Below are 15,943 nucleotides of genomic sequence, written 5' to 3'. Positions count from 1 at the left end.
CTGGACAACATGGCAAAACCTGTCTCTACTAAAAATGCAAAAATCAGCTGGGCGTAATGGCATGTGCCTGTAATCCCTTGAGAGGCTGAGGCAGGAGAGTCGCTTGAAACCAGGAGGCAGAGGTTGCAATGAGCTGAGACTGCACCACTGCACTACAGCCTGGGCAAGAGTGAGACTCTGTCTCAAAAAAAAAAAAAGAGAAAAGACTGTAGAACAAAAATATGCTCAACTGACTTACCATTTTTTGACAAAAGTACAAAAGCAATTCAATAGAGAAAGGATAACCTTTTTAACAAATGGTCCTGGGACAGTTGGATAACCATAGGCTAAAAAAAAACATCAGCGTAAACCTTACACTTCAATAAGAAATTAACTGAAAATGGACTGTAGGCTTAAGTATAAACTATACAACTTTTAGAAAAACACACAGGAAAAAATCTTTAAGATCTAGAGTTAGGTAAAAAGTTCTTAGACTTGACACCAAAAGTATAATTCATGGAAGGAAAAAAAAAATGTCAGAAATTGTTGTGATACTATGTTGCTGACGTAAGGATTGACAGATCAATGAAACAGTAAATAGTCCAGAAATAATCCCACACTATCAAATGTTTGATGTTTTGAAAAAGTCACCAAAGCAACCCAGTAAGGAAAGGAGACTGTTTTCAACAAATGGTGCTAGGATAACTTGATATCCACATAGAAAAAGAATGAACCTCAGCCACCTCATACCATAACAGATTCATGATGGATCATAGAACAGTATGTAAAAGTCAAAACCACAAAGCTTTTAGCAGAAAATACAAGAGACTATATCCATGACTTAGGAATTAACAAGGCTTTTTCAGATAGATAGAAGAAAATAATCATAAAAGGAAAAAAAAATGGTAAGCTAGACTTCATCAAAATTAAACACTGTCATCAAAAGATTCCATTAAGACAATGAAAAGGCAAACCACAGATTGGGAGAAAATATTCAAAGAACATATATCTGGCAAAGGATATATAAAGAAGTCCTATAATTCAATATAAAAACACAGTCCGGGCCGGGCATGGTGGCTCACGCCTGTAATCCAGGCACTTTGGAGGCCAAGGCAGGCGGATCACCTGAGGTCGGGAGTTCAAGACCAGTCTGACCAACATGGTGAAACCCCGTCTTAAAAAATAAATAAAAAATAAAAAGACAGCTCAAATTAAAATAGACAAAAGGGCCAGGCACAGTGGCTTACACCTGTAATCCCAGCACTTTGGGAGGCCGAGGTGGATGGATCACCTGAGGTCAGGAGTTCAAGACCAGCCTGGCCAACATGGTGAAACCCTATCTCTACTAAAAATACAAAAATCAGCTGGGCATGGTGATGGGTGCCTGTAATCCCAACTACTTGGGCGGCTAAGGCAGGAGAAATCACTTGAACCAGGGAGGTGGAGGTTGGAGGTTCCAGTGAGCCAAGATCACACCATTGTACCCCAGCCTGGGCAACAAGAATGAAACTCCATCTGAAAAAAAAAAAAAATTAAAAAAAGATTTGAACAAATACTTCAAAAAGGAGATATATGAATGGCCAATAATCGTATGCAAAAAGTCTCAACATCCTGTGTTATGAAGGAAATGCAAATTAAAACCAAAATGATATACCATTACATACCCACCAGAATGATAAAATTTAAAAACCAGCAACAGGCTGGGCATGGTGGTTTACTCCTGTAATCCCTGCACTTTGGGAGACTGAGGCAGCAGGATCACTTGAGCCTGGGAATTCGAGGTTGCAGTGAACTATGATCACACCACTGCACTCTGGCCTGGGTAACAGAGTGAGATCCTGCTTTAAAAAACAAAAAAAAAAAACCACCACAAATGTGGAGCAACTGTGTATCTTTCTTGATAAAGTGTAAAATAGTATGGTCTCTCTGGGAAAAGAACCCAGGAATTCCACTCCTAATTATTGACTCAAGAAAAATTAAAACATGTCCACAAAGACACTTAATGTAAGAATATTCACAGCAGCATTACCCATAATAGCCCCAAACTGAAAGTAATTCAGGTTTCCATCAAGGAGAATTAATTTTTTTTTTTTTTTTTTTTTTTTTTTTTTTTTTTTTGAGACTGAGTTTCGCTCTTGTTACCCAGGCTGGAGTGCAATGGCGCGATCTCGGCTCACCGCAACCTCCGCCTCCCGGGTTCAGGCAATTCTCCTGCCTCAGCCTCCCGAGTAGCTGGGACTACAGGCACGCGCCACCGTGTCCAGCTAATTTTTTGTATTTTTAGTAGAGACGGGGTTTCACCATGTTGACCAGGATGATCTTGATCTCTTGACCTTGTGATCCACCCGCCTCGGCCTCCCAAAGTGCTGGGATTACAGGCTTGAGCCACCGCGCCCGGCCAAGAATTAATTTTTTTAAACTGTGATATGTTAACACTTAATACAGTGAAATACTACTCAGCAGTTAAAAAGTAAACCACATGCAATGAAATGGATGAATCTCAAAATATACTGAGTGAAAGAAGAATACATACTGCATGATCCTATTTATATGCAATTCTAGAACAGACAAAACTAATCTGTAGTAGGAAATCATGATAATAGGAATCTGAGGAGATAAGAGAAAAAAAATCAGTGGTTGCCTCTTGGGGTTGAGGGTGGAACTTGGCTTAAGAGTCATGAGAGAACATTCTGGGGTATTCCATTTCTTGATGGGGGTTGTATTGCACATATGAATGCACTTGTCAGTTCTGCAAATACACACTACGGTACATTCATACCACGGAATAGTACTCAGCATCATAAAGAAATAAACTATTGATGCACACAACAGGTAGGATGAGCCTCCATGGAATTACAGTGAATGGAAAAAAGCCAGTCTCAGTAAGTGGCACACTGTATAATTCCATTTATATAACTTTTTTTTTTTTTAAGACAGAGTCTCACTCTTTCGCCCAGGCTGAGGTACAGTGACGCAATCTTGGCTCACTGCAACCTCTGCTCCCAGGTCCAAGCGATTGTTCTGCCTCAGCCTCCTGAATACCGGGGACTATAGGTGCACGCCACCACCCCCAACAAATTTTTGTATCATTAGTAGAGACGGGGTTTTACCATATTGGCCAGGCTGGTCTCAAACTCCAGACCTTGTGATCTACCTGCCTCGGCCTCCCAAAGTGCTGGGGTTGCAGGCATGAGCCATCATGCCCAGCCTATATAACATTTTTGAAATGATAAAATTTTAGAACTGGAGGACAAATTAATGGTTGCCAGTGGTTAGCGACAGGAGAGAGGAGGCAGGCTGGAAACGTGTGTAGTTACAAAAGGGCAACGCAGGGATCCGTATGATGTTGGAACTGTTCACCATCTTTACTGGTAGTAGATATGTAAAGTTACATAGGTAATAAAATTGTGTAGAACTTAATACACATGCACAAGTAAGTACAAGTAAAACTGGAGAAATTAAATTAGATGTTGGACTATATCAATGTCACCATGCTAGTGTGATATTATATGGTAGTTTTGCAAAAGGTTACCATTGGGGCAAACCAAGAAAAGAATACAAAGGGTCTCTATTATTTCTTATAATTGCATGTAAGTCTACAGTTTGCTCAATGAAAACTTTTTAAAGATAGCTTCTTAAAGCTGTTATGCTATCTAGACATACCACATAGCAAGGAAGCTATCAGAGGGTACAGGGGTTGTACCAAAAGGACTGAGGAACCATTGTCGGTGCCAAAGATAGCTTAGTTTGAGCATCAATAAAAGTAGGGATTTCAAAGACTTGAAACCCACAAAATATGTTTAAGTCCATGACTTCATAATAATAGTTTAAAAACACACATGTGGCTGGGCGCAGTGGCTCATGCCTGTAATCCCAGCACTTTGGGAGGCCGAGGCTGGTGGATCACAAGGTCCAGAGATAGAGACCATCCTGGCCAACATGTTGAAACCCCGTCTCTACTAAAAATACAAAAATTAGCTGGGCATGGTGGTGTGTGCCTGTAGTCCCAGCTACTCAGAAGGCTGAGGCAGAAGAATCACTTGACCCTGGGAGGTGGAGATCGCACCACTGCACTCCAGCCTGGAGACAGAGCGAGACTCTGTCTCAAAAAACACACATGTGTGCGCGCACACACACACGACCTGAATTGGTCACTGCCATGGTCTGAATATGTCCCCCCAGAATTTTTGTGTTGGAAACTTAATCTCCAAAATGCCTAATTTTTGTATTTTTAGTCTTTTTTTTAGTAGATGTCTGTCAAATGAGTGAATGAACAAAGTTAAACACAGAAATCAAGTGGAAAATTAGAATAAATTTTCATAGCAGGTGATCCCTACTACGTCTGATGAAGTCTTTTCCTGTACATGTGCAGCCTAGCCTTCAGCCTAGGAACTGCCCCCTACCCCACCCACTCTGTGCTGTTCACTCTATTTTGGCACCTTGCATCACACATGCCAGCCTCTTCAGCAACACAGAACTCAAATCTGCCTGTTCAGTGGGACTGTCACTCTGCCTGGGCTCCACCTCCTTACACCATAGTAAGACAGTGCCTTGGAGTGAATGCCAGGGTATTCTTGGTACCCACTTTCTATGTTTCCTTGCTTTACATCAGTCTTTTTTTTTTTTTTTTTTTTATGGAGTTTTGCTCTTGTTGCCCAGGCTGGAGTGTAATGGTGCTATCTCAGCTCACTGCAACCTCTGCCTCCTGGGTTCAAGCAATTATCCTGCCTCAAGTAGCTGGGATTATAGATGTGCACTACCACGCCTGGCTAATTTTGTATTTTTAGTAGAGATAGGGTTTCACTGTGTTGGTCAGGCTGTTCTCAAACTCCTGACCTTAACTGATCCACCCACCTGGGCTTCCCAAAGTTCTGGGATTACAAGCATGAGCCACCGTGCCCAGCCAAAAATCACAGTCTTGAGCAGCTTGCTGCTCAGTGCCTGAAAACACATATTCACTTGCCTCATATATTTTGTCCAGCTTTATAGTTGTTTATGGCAAGAAGGGAATATCTAGTTTCATTTATTCCATCATGGCCTGAAGTGGAAGTCCAGGTTCCATTTGGACATGCTGTTGAATTTTTGGTATCTATGGAACATCCAGGTAGAAATGCCCAACAGAGAATTGGGTATTTATGTATGGAGCTTGAAAGATGATTGGGGCTGGACATTCAGATTTTGTTAGTCATGCGTTTCCAGTGGTAGTTGTAGCCAAGGGAATGGCTGTGATTGCTCAGCTACAAAATGGATAGAGAATAAATAGAAGAATCATTTCTGTTAAAAAGCCTGAGAAGCCGGGCTCAATGGCTCACGCCTGTAATCCCAACACTTTGGGAGGCCGAGGCGGGTGAATCACAAGGTCAGGAGTTCGAGACCAGCCTGACCAACATGGTGAAACTCCATCTCTACTAAAAATACAAAAAAGTTAGCAAGGTGTGGTGGCACGCACCTGTAATCTCAGCTACTCCAGAGGCTGAGGCAGGAGAATTGCTTGAACCCAGGAGGCAGAGGTTGCAGTGAGCTAAGATTGCACCACTGTACTCCAGCCTGGGCAACAGAGTGAGACTTCCTCTCAGGGGAAAACAAGCCTAAGAAAGTATAGCTAAAGAAATAAATGAAGAACAGGAAGCATCAGTGTCATAGAAGCTGCCATAAATAAACTGGCATCCATCTGGGGAAGTGGCAGATGTCAGGAGCCCAGCCTTTTCTCTGTAATACTTAACAGTCCAGAGCCCAGCTTTTCTCTGCTGTTGCTGAGGACTCAGTAAAGTCTCGCTGGTGATCACTAGAGAAGAACCTACATACCTGGGCTCCAGTACAAATCTGTAGAATTAAAGCCACACCAGTCTTTTTTTTTTTTTTTTTTTTTTTTTTGAGACGGAGTTTCACTCATGTTACCCAGGCTGGAGTGCAATGGCGCGATCTCGGCTCACCGCAACCTCCGCCTCCTGGGTTCAGGCAATTCTCCTGCCTCAGCCTCCTGAGTAGTTGGGATTACAGGCACGCACCACCATGCCCAGCTAATTTTTTGTATTTTTAGTAGAGACGGGGTTTCACCATGTTGACCAGGATGGTCTCGATCTTTTGACCTCGTGATCCACCCGCCTCAGCCTCCCAAAGTGCTGGGATTACAGGCTTGAGCCACCGCGCCCGGCCTAGCCACACCAGTCTTAATGAAGCTCAGCATTTCTTTCACACCGAATCACACATTTATGCTCCTTGCCTTCTTGGGACTTAGCTAACAAGCATGATTAGCATTTTCATAAAATTGCAAGGATACCCAAGGCCCTGGAGAGCTTAACAATTTGATGAAGGTCAGTTGTTTCTAGTCCTGCTTTATTGATTGATTGAGATGGAGTCGCATTGATTATGACTGAGATGGAGTCACACTCTGTCGCCCAGACTGGAGTATAGTAAGGCAGTCTTGGCTTACTGCAACCTCCGCCTCCTGGGTTCAGATGATTCTCCTGCCTCAGCCTCCCGAGCAGCTGAGTTGGTTGGTTTGGTTTGTTTTTGAGAGTCCCGCTCTGTCACCCAGGCTGGAGTGCAGTGGTGCAATCTCGACTCACTGCAACCTCCACTTCCCAGGCGGGTTCAAGCAGTTCTCCTGTCTCAGCCTCCTGAGTTGCTGGAACTACAGGCGCACACTATCATGCTCAGCTAATTATTTTTATTTTTAGTAAAGATAGAGTTTCACCATGTTGGTCAAGTTGTCTCCAACTCCTGACCTCAAGTCACCCCACTCAGCCTCCCAAAGTGCTGGGATTATAGGCATGAGCCACTGCGCCAAGCCCAGTTTTTATATTTTTTAGTAGAAATGAGGTTTCACCATGTTGACCAGGCTGGTCTTGAACCTCTGACCTCAGGTGATCCACCCCACCCACCTTGGCCTCCCAAAGTGCTGGGATTACAGGTGTGAGCCACTGTGTCTGGCCTTGGTCCTACTTTCTAGTTGTCTAGAGACTATAGGGTTTCAGACTTGGAAGTTGCTCTAAGTCATCTACTTGGCTCCCTTGCTTTTTAGGTGGGAAAAATGACACTCATAAATGAGAGGGCTTGAACTAGGTATAAAAAAACCAATTGAAGCTGGCTTACATTATCAGGGATATCTGATGGCATTCAAAGGGCAAAGATAAAGCTGAGCTTTGAGAGTAGACTAGAGCCATGATCTGCAGTGCTGTAGAGAAACTGGATGCCCCTTGCCACTGCCCTTTTCTCTGCTTTTTTCATTCTTCTCTCATTGTAGATCAGCTTCTCCTGTCTTGCCTCCTTCTGTGCCCCAGCCTGGGGAAAATGATAACCAGAGGCTATTCCTGAGTTTATAGCTTAGGAAAAAGGCCACTCATTCCCCACCATCCAGGAATGAGGCCAACCTGATTCTAGAATTGCAACTCCTGTTCTCCTGGAAAAGGTCTTGATGGCCCCATTAGAACCATCCAGAGTTCAGTCAGTTGCAGTCAAGGGGTCGGGGATCCTTTGTTCTACACATACATCTGCAGGGAAGCCTACCTCCGTAATCATGTGATATACATCACTGGTAGAGAAGAAGAGCTTTCCAGAAAAAAACAAGTACGTAGATGGCTGGGCAGCCAACCCATAGGTGTTCAGAATAACCAATAACTGCTCAGGATAACCAATGGCAGAGCCAGGACCAAAACCCACAGCATCTGACTCAGTAGTAGTCCTTTCCTGGGGCTGCCCCACTTGGGGAAACAGTAATTACTTGATCTGGGAACAAGCAGAGACAGACAGACGGACAGTCACTGCCTCAGTTCTCATTCCTATAAGTATGAGGAGATAGGAGTCTCTTCCTTGAGAGTACAGGGGATCCAGAGCTCTAGTACTCTAACAGCCAAAGGTGGGTTCCCTCTTAGGAATACAGACTTGTCTAGCTGCAAGTCACAGAAACCCAAATCAAACCAGCTTGAGCAAAAGGGGGATTTAGTAGAAGGCCATTGGGATATCCTACAAAATTGAAAGAAGCACTGTAGATTCCAAGTCATCTTTAAGAATCTGGAATCAGTACTACAAGGACACACACACATGCGTTCACCTTTTTTTCTTCCTCTTTTTAAAGTGTCATCTTTCTGTTTGGCCTTTGTATCACAGGGTTTTCTCTACAAGGTGGGGAACCTGGAAGTTCTGGAGTCATATCCTTATAGCATCTGACCATAGAGAAAAGAGAGTCTTCCCTGCTAATTCCTGGTGGAAAACTCTAGGATAGGATTCAGTTTGAAGGGATAGAGTCCTCTGACTGGCTGGGCCTTGTTTACTTGCTCACCCTTGGGCTCAGAAAATGGCAATGGGGTATTTTAAGAAAGGAACTGGTAAGTAGGAGAGATAGAAACCTTTTTTGTTTTGTGTTTGTCTCCTAGGTGACCATGGAGGCTGGCGGCCTCCCCTTGGAGCTATGGCGCATGATCTTAGCCTACCTGCACCTTCCTGACCTGGGCCGCTGCAGCCTGGTATGCAGGGCCTGGTATGAACTGATCCTCAGTCTTGACAGTACCCGCTGGCGGCAGCTGTGTCTGGGTTGCACCAAGTGCCGCCATCCCAACTGGCCCAACCAGCCAGATGTGGAGCCTGAGTCTTGGAGAGAAGCCTTCAAGCAGCATTACCTTGCCTCCAAGACATGGACCAAGAATGCCTTGGACTTGGAGTCTTCCGTCTGCTTTTCTCTTTTCCGCCGGAGGAGGGAACGACGTACCCTGAGTGTTGGGCCAGGCCATGAGTTTGACAGCCTGGGCAGTGCCTTGGCCATGGCCAGCCTGTATGACCGAATCGTGCTCTTCCCAGGTGTGTACGAAGAGCAAGGTGAAATCGTCCTAAAAGTGCCCGTGGAGATTGTGGGGCATGGGAAGCTGGGTGAAGTGGCCCTGCTAGCCAGCATTGATCAGCACTGCTCAACCACACGCCTGTGCAACCTCGTCTTCATGCCAGCCTGGTTCTCACCCTTCATGTATAAGGTGGGTGTCCACATCAATAGATGGCGTTTCTAGTCCTGACCCCAGAGGCTTGGACTTCTTTCTGGGTTTGTAATCCCTTTTTTTGTTGGAATCGAAAGTTAGGAGTTAGTATTAGGCTCATACTCCTCTGAGTGCTGAACCAGTTGAAAAATAGGCACATGATCAGCATAGTTCCGAATTCTGCTTTATTCCTGGTAAAGCTATATTTAAAAATGTGGCTTGGGCTTGGAGCCAGTATTCTTTCCCACCTCTTCCCTTTCCAAGTGGACTAACTGGAGCCACCAGTGGCATGCCACTTGGTGACAGGAAGCAGAGAGCACATGAACTGCTCATGGAGGCATGCTCAGAGCGAGAGTCACAGAGGAGAAAGGCTATGCAGGGCCATGTTACCCTCAGCATGTGAGTCCTACCTTGTGTGGGATCAAGGAAGGTCAGGCTTTTACCATGATTTGCTCATTCTCAAGGGCGATGATGAGAAGGTCAGGAAATATTTGTCCAACACATTCCTTCCGTGAATGTAGAACAGAAGATGGTTCATAGTAAAGCATGTATCCAGGTGTTAGTAGTTCTTGGCAGAACAGTCTATAGCTTATACATTGCCTAGAAACTTGGATTATGTAGGTGGTCAATAAAAAGTATATTGCTTTCCTGCCTGCTCATAAAAAAATAAAAGATTTGGCCGGGTGCGGTGGCTCATGCCTGTAATCCCAGCACTTTGGGAGGCCGAGGCAGGCGGATCATGAGATCAAGAGATGGAGACCATCCTGGCCAACATGGGGAAACCCCATCTCTACTAAAAATACAAAAATTGGCTGGGTGTGATGATGCATGCCTGTGATCCCAGCTACTCAGGAGGCTGAGGCAGGGGAATTGCTTGAACCCGGGAGGCAGAGGTTGCAGTGAGCCAAGATCGTGTCATTGCACTCTAGTTTGGTGACAGAGCAAGACTCCATCTCAAAAAAATAAAAGTTTTTAAAAGTATATTGCCATTATTATTACCAATAGCAACTTAATTGTCTCTCATGTTTGTAATGATTATGATACCACTAGTCATTTCTGACAGTCATAGTGTGTGCATGGCACCTGCTTTATAACCATTATCTCATGGATTCCTCTCCGCACGCCTATAAGATAGGTAATGTCGTCTGATTTCTTTTTCTTTCTTTTTTTAAAAGATGGGGTTTCACCATGATGGCCAGGCTGGTCTTGAACTCCTGACCTCAGGTGATCCACCCACCTTGGCCTTCCAAAGTGCTGGGATTACAGGCGTGAGCCTCTGCACCCGGCCATCGTCTGATTTTATAGTTGAGGAAACAGGCTCAGCAAAATTAAGTGACATATCGAGGGTCTCAGACTCAATAAGATCCAAAGCCTATTCATAATCTAGGTGGCTTTCCATCTGTGACCTCACTGGACCCTCCACAGCAAACATTTGTAGTAGACAAAGTAGATGTGGTATGCCTGTTGTGCAAATGAGGGATACTGAAGGTCAGAGATGGCAAGTAACTTTCTCAAGTGGTTAGATCTCAAATTCAGGCTTCCTCATCTAGATGCTTATAAAATTACATCATACTATGTTACCTGAAAGCTTGAAAGCCTTTGTTTTTGCCCTAGAGTATTTCAGAAGAATTGATTAATGTCTCTGGTGCTGGTCTGCAGACCCAGAAGGAGAATTTGTTTCTAGAAAGGAGCAATGCTCCAGACCCTTCCCATTTTACAATAAATTTATTCTTCAAGTAATATTTTGACTTTAGCCTCTATTTCTCCCTCAGAAGTACAGCCACAGATCCTTACAGGATGGGGCCTGGCCTTGGACTCATTTGTGGCCTGCCCTCTGGCTTAGTGCTTAGCGTAAGTTAGTGTTCAGTCCTGGTTGTTTTCAAACTAAAAGAGGCATGGGGGCCTGGGGTGACCTTGCCTGAAAAATGCAAAGGCCAAGGCGATTTCACAGCAGTTTTCAGTGACTCCCATGGAGAACTTTAGCAGTGGCCCTGCATCTCCAGAGAGCTGGCTTGTGTCTTTAGAGGGAAAATGGATTTCAATAGCAAGGAAAAATTAGGTTAGCCATAAGGAAGAACTTAGAGAAGTTAAGGGGGCTTAAATTCTGGGACAATCTATCAAAGATGGTCACTACTAGAGGATTTTAAAAATTGTTCAAGGGGTAGGTATGTCTGGGCTATTAAATGGAATCATGAGATACTCCCTCATTTTAACGGTTCAGATACATCTGATAAAACTTGTGAAATCCAGAAGAAGTTCTTTTTCAGGAATAGACTGTAAGTGGGCCTCATAAGACTGTTTCTCAGTTAGGCCCAGAGAGCCTAGGGGCCCAAATGAATCAGGCGGGAGAGTTTAGCACTTCCCCATCCCCACCCCAGACTTGAGGACACTCTGTTCCTTGTGTCCCTGACCCCAGATGATAATAACTGACCTCTTTTTTTTTTTTTTTTTTTTTTTTGAGACAAAGTCTTGCTCCATCGCTCAGGCTGGAGTGCAGTGGTTCTTTCTCGGCTCACTGCAGCCTTCGCCTTCGCCTTCGCCTCCTGGGTTCAAGCAATTCTCCTACCTCAGTCTCCCAAGTAGCTGGGACCACAGGTGCACACTGCCATGCTCAGCTAATTTTTTATGTTTTAGTAGAGACAGGGTTTCACCTTATTGCCCAAGCTGGTCTTGAACTCCTGAGCTCACATAATCCACCCACCTCCGCCTCCCAAAGTGCTGGGGTTACAGACATGAGCCACTGTGCCTGGCCAGTAATAATTGACTTTTATTGAGTGCCAAGTTTGTGCCTGGTATGGTGCTTTGTGAACTAGTGAGCCCCATGCTGCAGACAAGGAAACAGACTTAAAGAGGTAAAGTCATTTGTCCAAGATAATACATGCAGTCAACCCCTAGAGCCCATGCTTTTTTTTTTTTTTTTTTTTTGCTTTTTTTTTCTCCGACACTGAGTCACACCTCCAGCCTGGAGTGCAATGGTGCAATCTCAGCTCACTGCAACCTCTGCTTCCTAGGCCCGAGCTATTCTCATGCCTCAACCTCTTGAGTAGCTGTGACTACAGGCGCATGCCACCATCCCTGGCTAATTTTTGTATTTTTAGTGAAGATGAGGTTTCATCATGTTGACCAGACTGGTCTCAAACTCCTGACCTCAAGTGAATCCGCCCATCTCAACCTTCCAAAGTGCTGGGATCACAAGAATGAGACACCACACCTGGCAGATCCCATGCGTTTAACCACTGTTCAATACTTCCTGACGACGGCAGCGTACCTTGCCCCTCTCTTTAGAGGCATACTTTGCTGTGCACCACATGTATCAGTTGTCACACAGTCAGGACTCTTTCCCAGCACATGTGGCCAGGCCTCTGTCACTGCCTGTCCCAGCCCAGGTGCATGGCTTGAGACTTGAGGTTTTAGGAAGAGTCACGCTGCAGTGTGAACTTCTCTGCCATCATCCACTTGTCTCCCTTCCTTTGAGATGAGAAGGATGGAGGTGTGGGCAGCTCCGGTTTTCCTCCCTCTCTGATGCAGAGCAGCTTCCCAGTTCCTTTTGATGACAGCTGACATCCGTGCCCCGGTGGGGAGGGGAAGATGATCAGCAGAACAAATAGCCTTTCCATGTTCTACCCTCCTTAAAGGGCAGCGAGAGTGCAAAACAAATCTCATCCCTCTCAACAGCCGTTTTCTTCTTTTCATTCCACAGACAACAGCAGGTCATGTTCAGTTTGACAACTGCAACTTTGAGAATGGGCACATCCAGGTCCGTGGCCCGGGGACTTGCCAAGTGAAGTTTTGTACCTTCAAAAACACCCATGTCTTCCTACACAACGTGCCCCTGTGTGTCCTGGAAAACTGTGAATTTGTGGGCAGCGAAAACAACTCTGTGACTGTTGAAGGTCACCCATCTGCAGATAAGAACTGGGCCTACAAGTATTTGCTAGGGCTTATCAAGTCCACACCCACTTTTCTCCCCACAGAGGACTCTGACTTTTTAATGTCCCTGGACCTAGAGAGCCGGGACCAAGCCTGGAGCCCACAGACCTGTGACATTGTTATCGAGGGCAGCCAGAGCCCTACCAGCGCAGCCTCCAGCTCCCCAAAGCCAGCCTCCAAGGTTGGCTCACAGGAGGCAGAGGTGGGTAGTGATGGCGAAAGGGGGGCCCAGACCCCAGACAGCAGCGATGGAGGCCTGAGTCCCAGCGGTGAGGATGAAGATGAGGACCAGCTGATGTACAGACTATCCTACCAAGTACAGGGCCCACGCCCTGTACTAGGGGGCTCCTTTCTGGGCCCACCTCTACCAGGAGCATCCATTCAGCTGCCCAGCTGCCTCGTGCTGAACTCACTGCAGCAGGAGTTGCAGAAGGACAAGGAGGCCATGGCACTAGCCAACTCTGTGCAGGGCTGCCTCATCCGCAAGTGCCTCTTCCGGGATGGGAAGGGAGGTGTCTTTGTCTGCTCCTACGGCAGAGCCAAGATGGAAGGAAACATCTTCCGGAACCTGACTTACGCAGTGCGGTGTATACATAATAGCAAGGTGCTGTCATGACTTTACATTGGTGAGGGGGGTCCTGTGGCTATATGTAGGAAGGGTTTGATGGGGCTATTTTGCATTTAAAAAATAATTTTCTTTGAACTTATTCACACACACTTGACATCATGTCCATCATCTGATTTGGAAAGGGTAAAAACAGTTTTCCTCATTTCACAGAAAGGCCCAGAGAGAGAAGGTGGCTTACTCAGGGTCACATAGCAATTTAGGCAGAATTGAGACTAGAAACTTGCGTCTTCTGCCTCTCTTGACTATGTCATGCTGCTGCTCACACATCTCACCCATGTCGGAGTAGGAGAAACAAAGTATTTTTCCTGGATAAGAGAAAATTCAGGGAAATATGATTACTACCTTCACGCCAAACCTGAGAGAGGTTGTTGGGAAGGCTTCCCAGAAGAAGAAACCTCTATGCTGGGTAGAATGAGTAGAAGGTCCAGGAAAAACTGGACACGTGATGAGAAGGGGGTGGAGAGTGAAGGTGTCCCAGCAGCAGGAACATCCTATGCCAGGGCCTGGGAGTGAGGTTGAACCATGCAGCAGGGGTAGGTTGAAGGATGAGGCTGGGGGTGAGCAAAAGCTACCCTGCCCAGGCCTTGAGACATTTGGACTTTATGCTAAGAACAGTCCTTCTAGCCACTGCTGTAATCAACATCTTGTATATGCTGGCACTTAGGGCATCACAGAACAATCTGCAAATCTGTAAATGGTTGATGACAGGAAGGCCTTCTGAAGGGAAAGATAGCCCTTGCAGAAGAAAGCATGGCATAGCACCTAGGGTTGAGTCTCACCTCTCCACTAATTCACTGTGAACATTACCTTTACTTCCGTAAAATAGAAATAAGCATTCCTGCTTTTCTTCTCTCACTGGTTGTTGGAGGGTCCCATGCCATAATACTGGTGGAAGTCCTCAGTAAACTAAAGAACATTGTACAAAGGTCATTTTTGAGTGTTGCAGGCTTCTAGAATGGCTAATAGCAATTGCATTTTAATTAATTTAAATTTAATTTTGTTTTACCCAGCCCACTTCCAAAGAGAATTTCAAATGGTGTTACTTTGTAAGCATAATGCAAGACTGCTGTACACAGAATAACAGAAAATGGCCAAGTAAAAAGGGAAAGGTGATAGCTTTGCTGTCATGAGTACCATGATGAAAGGGTCTGGTTCAAGCCCTCAAGGAGGGCGTTCTTCCTTGGCATAATTATTGAGAATATGGCTTTCTAGTTAAATTGTGGCTCTGCCCCTTAAGTCCTGTGGACTAATGTTACCACCTTTCTCCAAGGCATGATGAGGATTAGCTAAGGTCACATATATGAAGTGCTTAGCAATGTGCCTGGTATATAGCAAGTGCTTGATAAATGTTTTAATTAATTAATTTTTTTAAAACTACTACAGTCCAGTTTGGGAGGCTCTATGGTAGAGGTAAACCATGGATGGCATAGGAAAGGGAGTACCTGACCCAGTGTCTAGGAACCAGAGAAGGTTTCTTGGAGGAACAGTGCCTGGACTGAGCTGCTCAAGAATAAGGGTTGGCAGGGTGAAGCCATGCGGCAAAGGAGGTGTGTGTGAAGGCCCAGAAGTAAGGGAAGACGCGCCATTTCAAGCAAGGCCTTGGTCCTTGCACCTCCGCAGAAGGCTTTCACCTGGCTCTGCCCTCTGGAACATCCCAGATGCTTATTTGGCAGATGCTCAAATGCCTTACATAAAATGGCAAAGGCTGGCAGGAGGAGCCTGGTTGCTTGAGGCTCCAAAAAGAAAAGTGTCACCGACTGATTTTCTTCTTTATGTGTCCTACATTTCAGTTGGAAATCAGTTAACGCATGTAGGACAGTAGAGACTGAGGTCAGTAGTATTTTGTTTAGAAATGGGCACACCTCTTCTTTTGCCTGGTCTAGTTAGCGGGGACTGGTCTAGTTAGGAGCTAAGCCCATTTGAATCATAGTGATGATATGATCATCCTTAGCGTCCCGCAGGCTTCAGATCCCTCCAGTTACCTTGTGCTAGTTTTCTCCACTTCAGGTCATCCTTTGCACCCACTCCTCAGAGAGGTGATCTCCCCCTGCTCTCGCCCTCCCCAGCAGTAGACTACCGTTATTTGTCAGCCTGCATGATGGCAGGGTTTCTCTCTTGTCCTGGGTCATCCTTCGTCTAGGTAGGTACTGTGTCTGTGGTCTTGAGAGTAGGACTTTTTCAGCGACCCTGCCTCCACCCCGCCTCCACCCCCAGCACTAGGGGAGCTCTGATGATCTGGGCCTAAGATACTTTCCTCCCACCACCCCCAGAGGTAGTTCTTTCCCTGTTCCCCCATGTGTAAGATTTGTTTTATAAGGAAAATTAGGGAGAGCCGGACGCAGTGGCTCACGCCCATAATCCCAGCACTTTGGGAGGCTGAGGCGGGTGGATCACAAGGTCAGGAGTTCAAGACCAGCCCAACAAACATGATGAAACCCAT

General features: G+C 45.5%; 1 protein-coding gene across 3 annotated transcripts in view; it reads left to right on the top strand.

The window, feature by feature from the left end:
- Positions 1-15,943, top strand: part of FBXO10 (F-box protein 10) — a 56,342-nt gene that overhangs the window by 17,288 nt on the left and 23,111 nt on the right. For all 3 annotated transcript variants that reach the window (XM_032240096.1, XM_032240097.1, XM_032240098.1), the window contains exons 2-3: positions 8,355-8,945; positions 12,646-13,479. In XM_032240096.1, coding sequence (XP_032095987.1) covers positions 8,361-8,945; positions 12,646-13,479 — 1,419 coding nt within the window. In that variant the 5' untranslated portion in view covers positions 8,355-8,360. The remainder of the gene's footprint in view (positions 1-8,354; positions 8,946-12,645; positions 13,480-15,943) is intronic.

Source organism: Sapajus apella, unplaced genomic scaffold, assembly GCF_009761245.1.
Source record: "Sapajus apella isolate SASKATOON/1434 unplaced genomic scaffold, GSC_monkey_1.0 scaffold46, whole genome shotgun sequence".
NCBI lineage: Eukaryota > Metazoa > Chordata > Mammalia > Primates > Cebidae > Sapajus > Sapajus apella.
The sequence above is the reverse complement of the archived record's forward strand: the minus strand, read 5'-3'. Positions and strand labels throughout refer to the sequence as shown.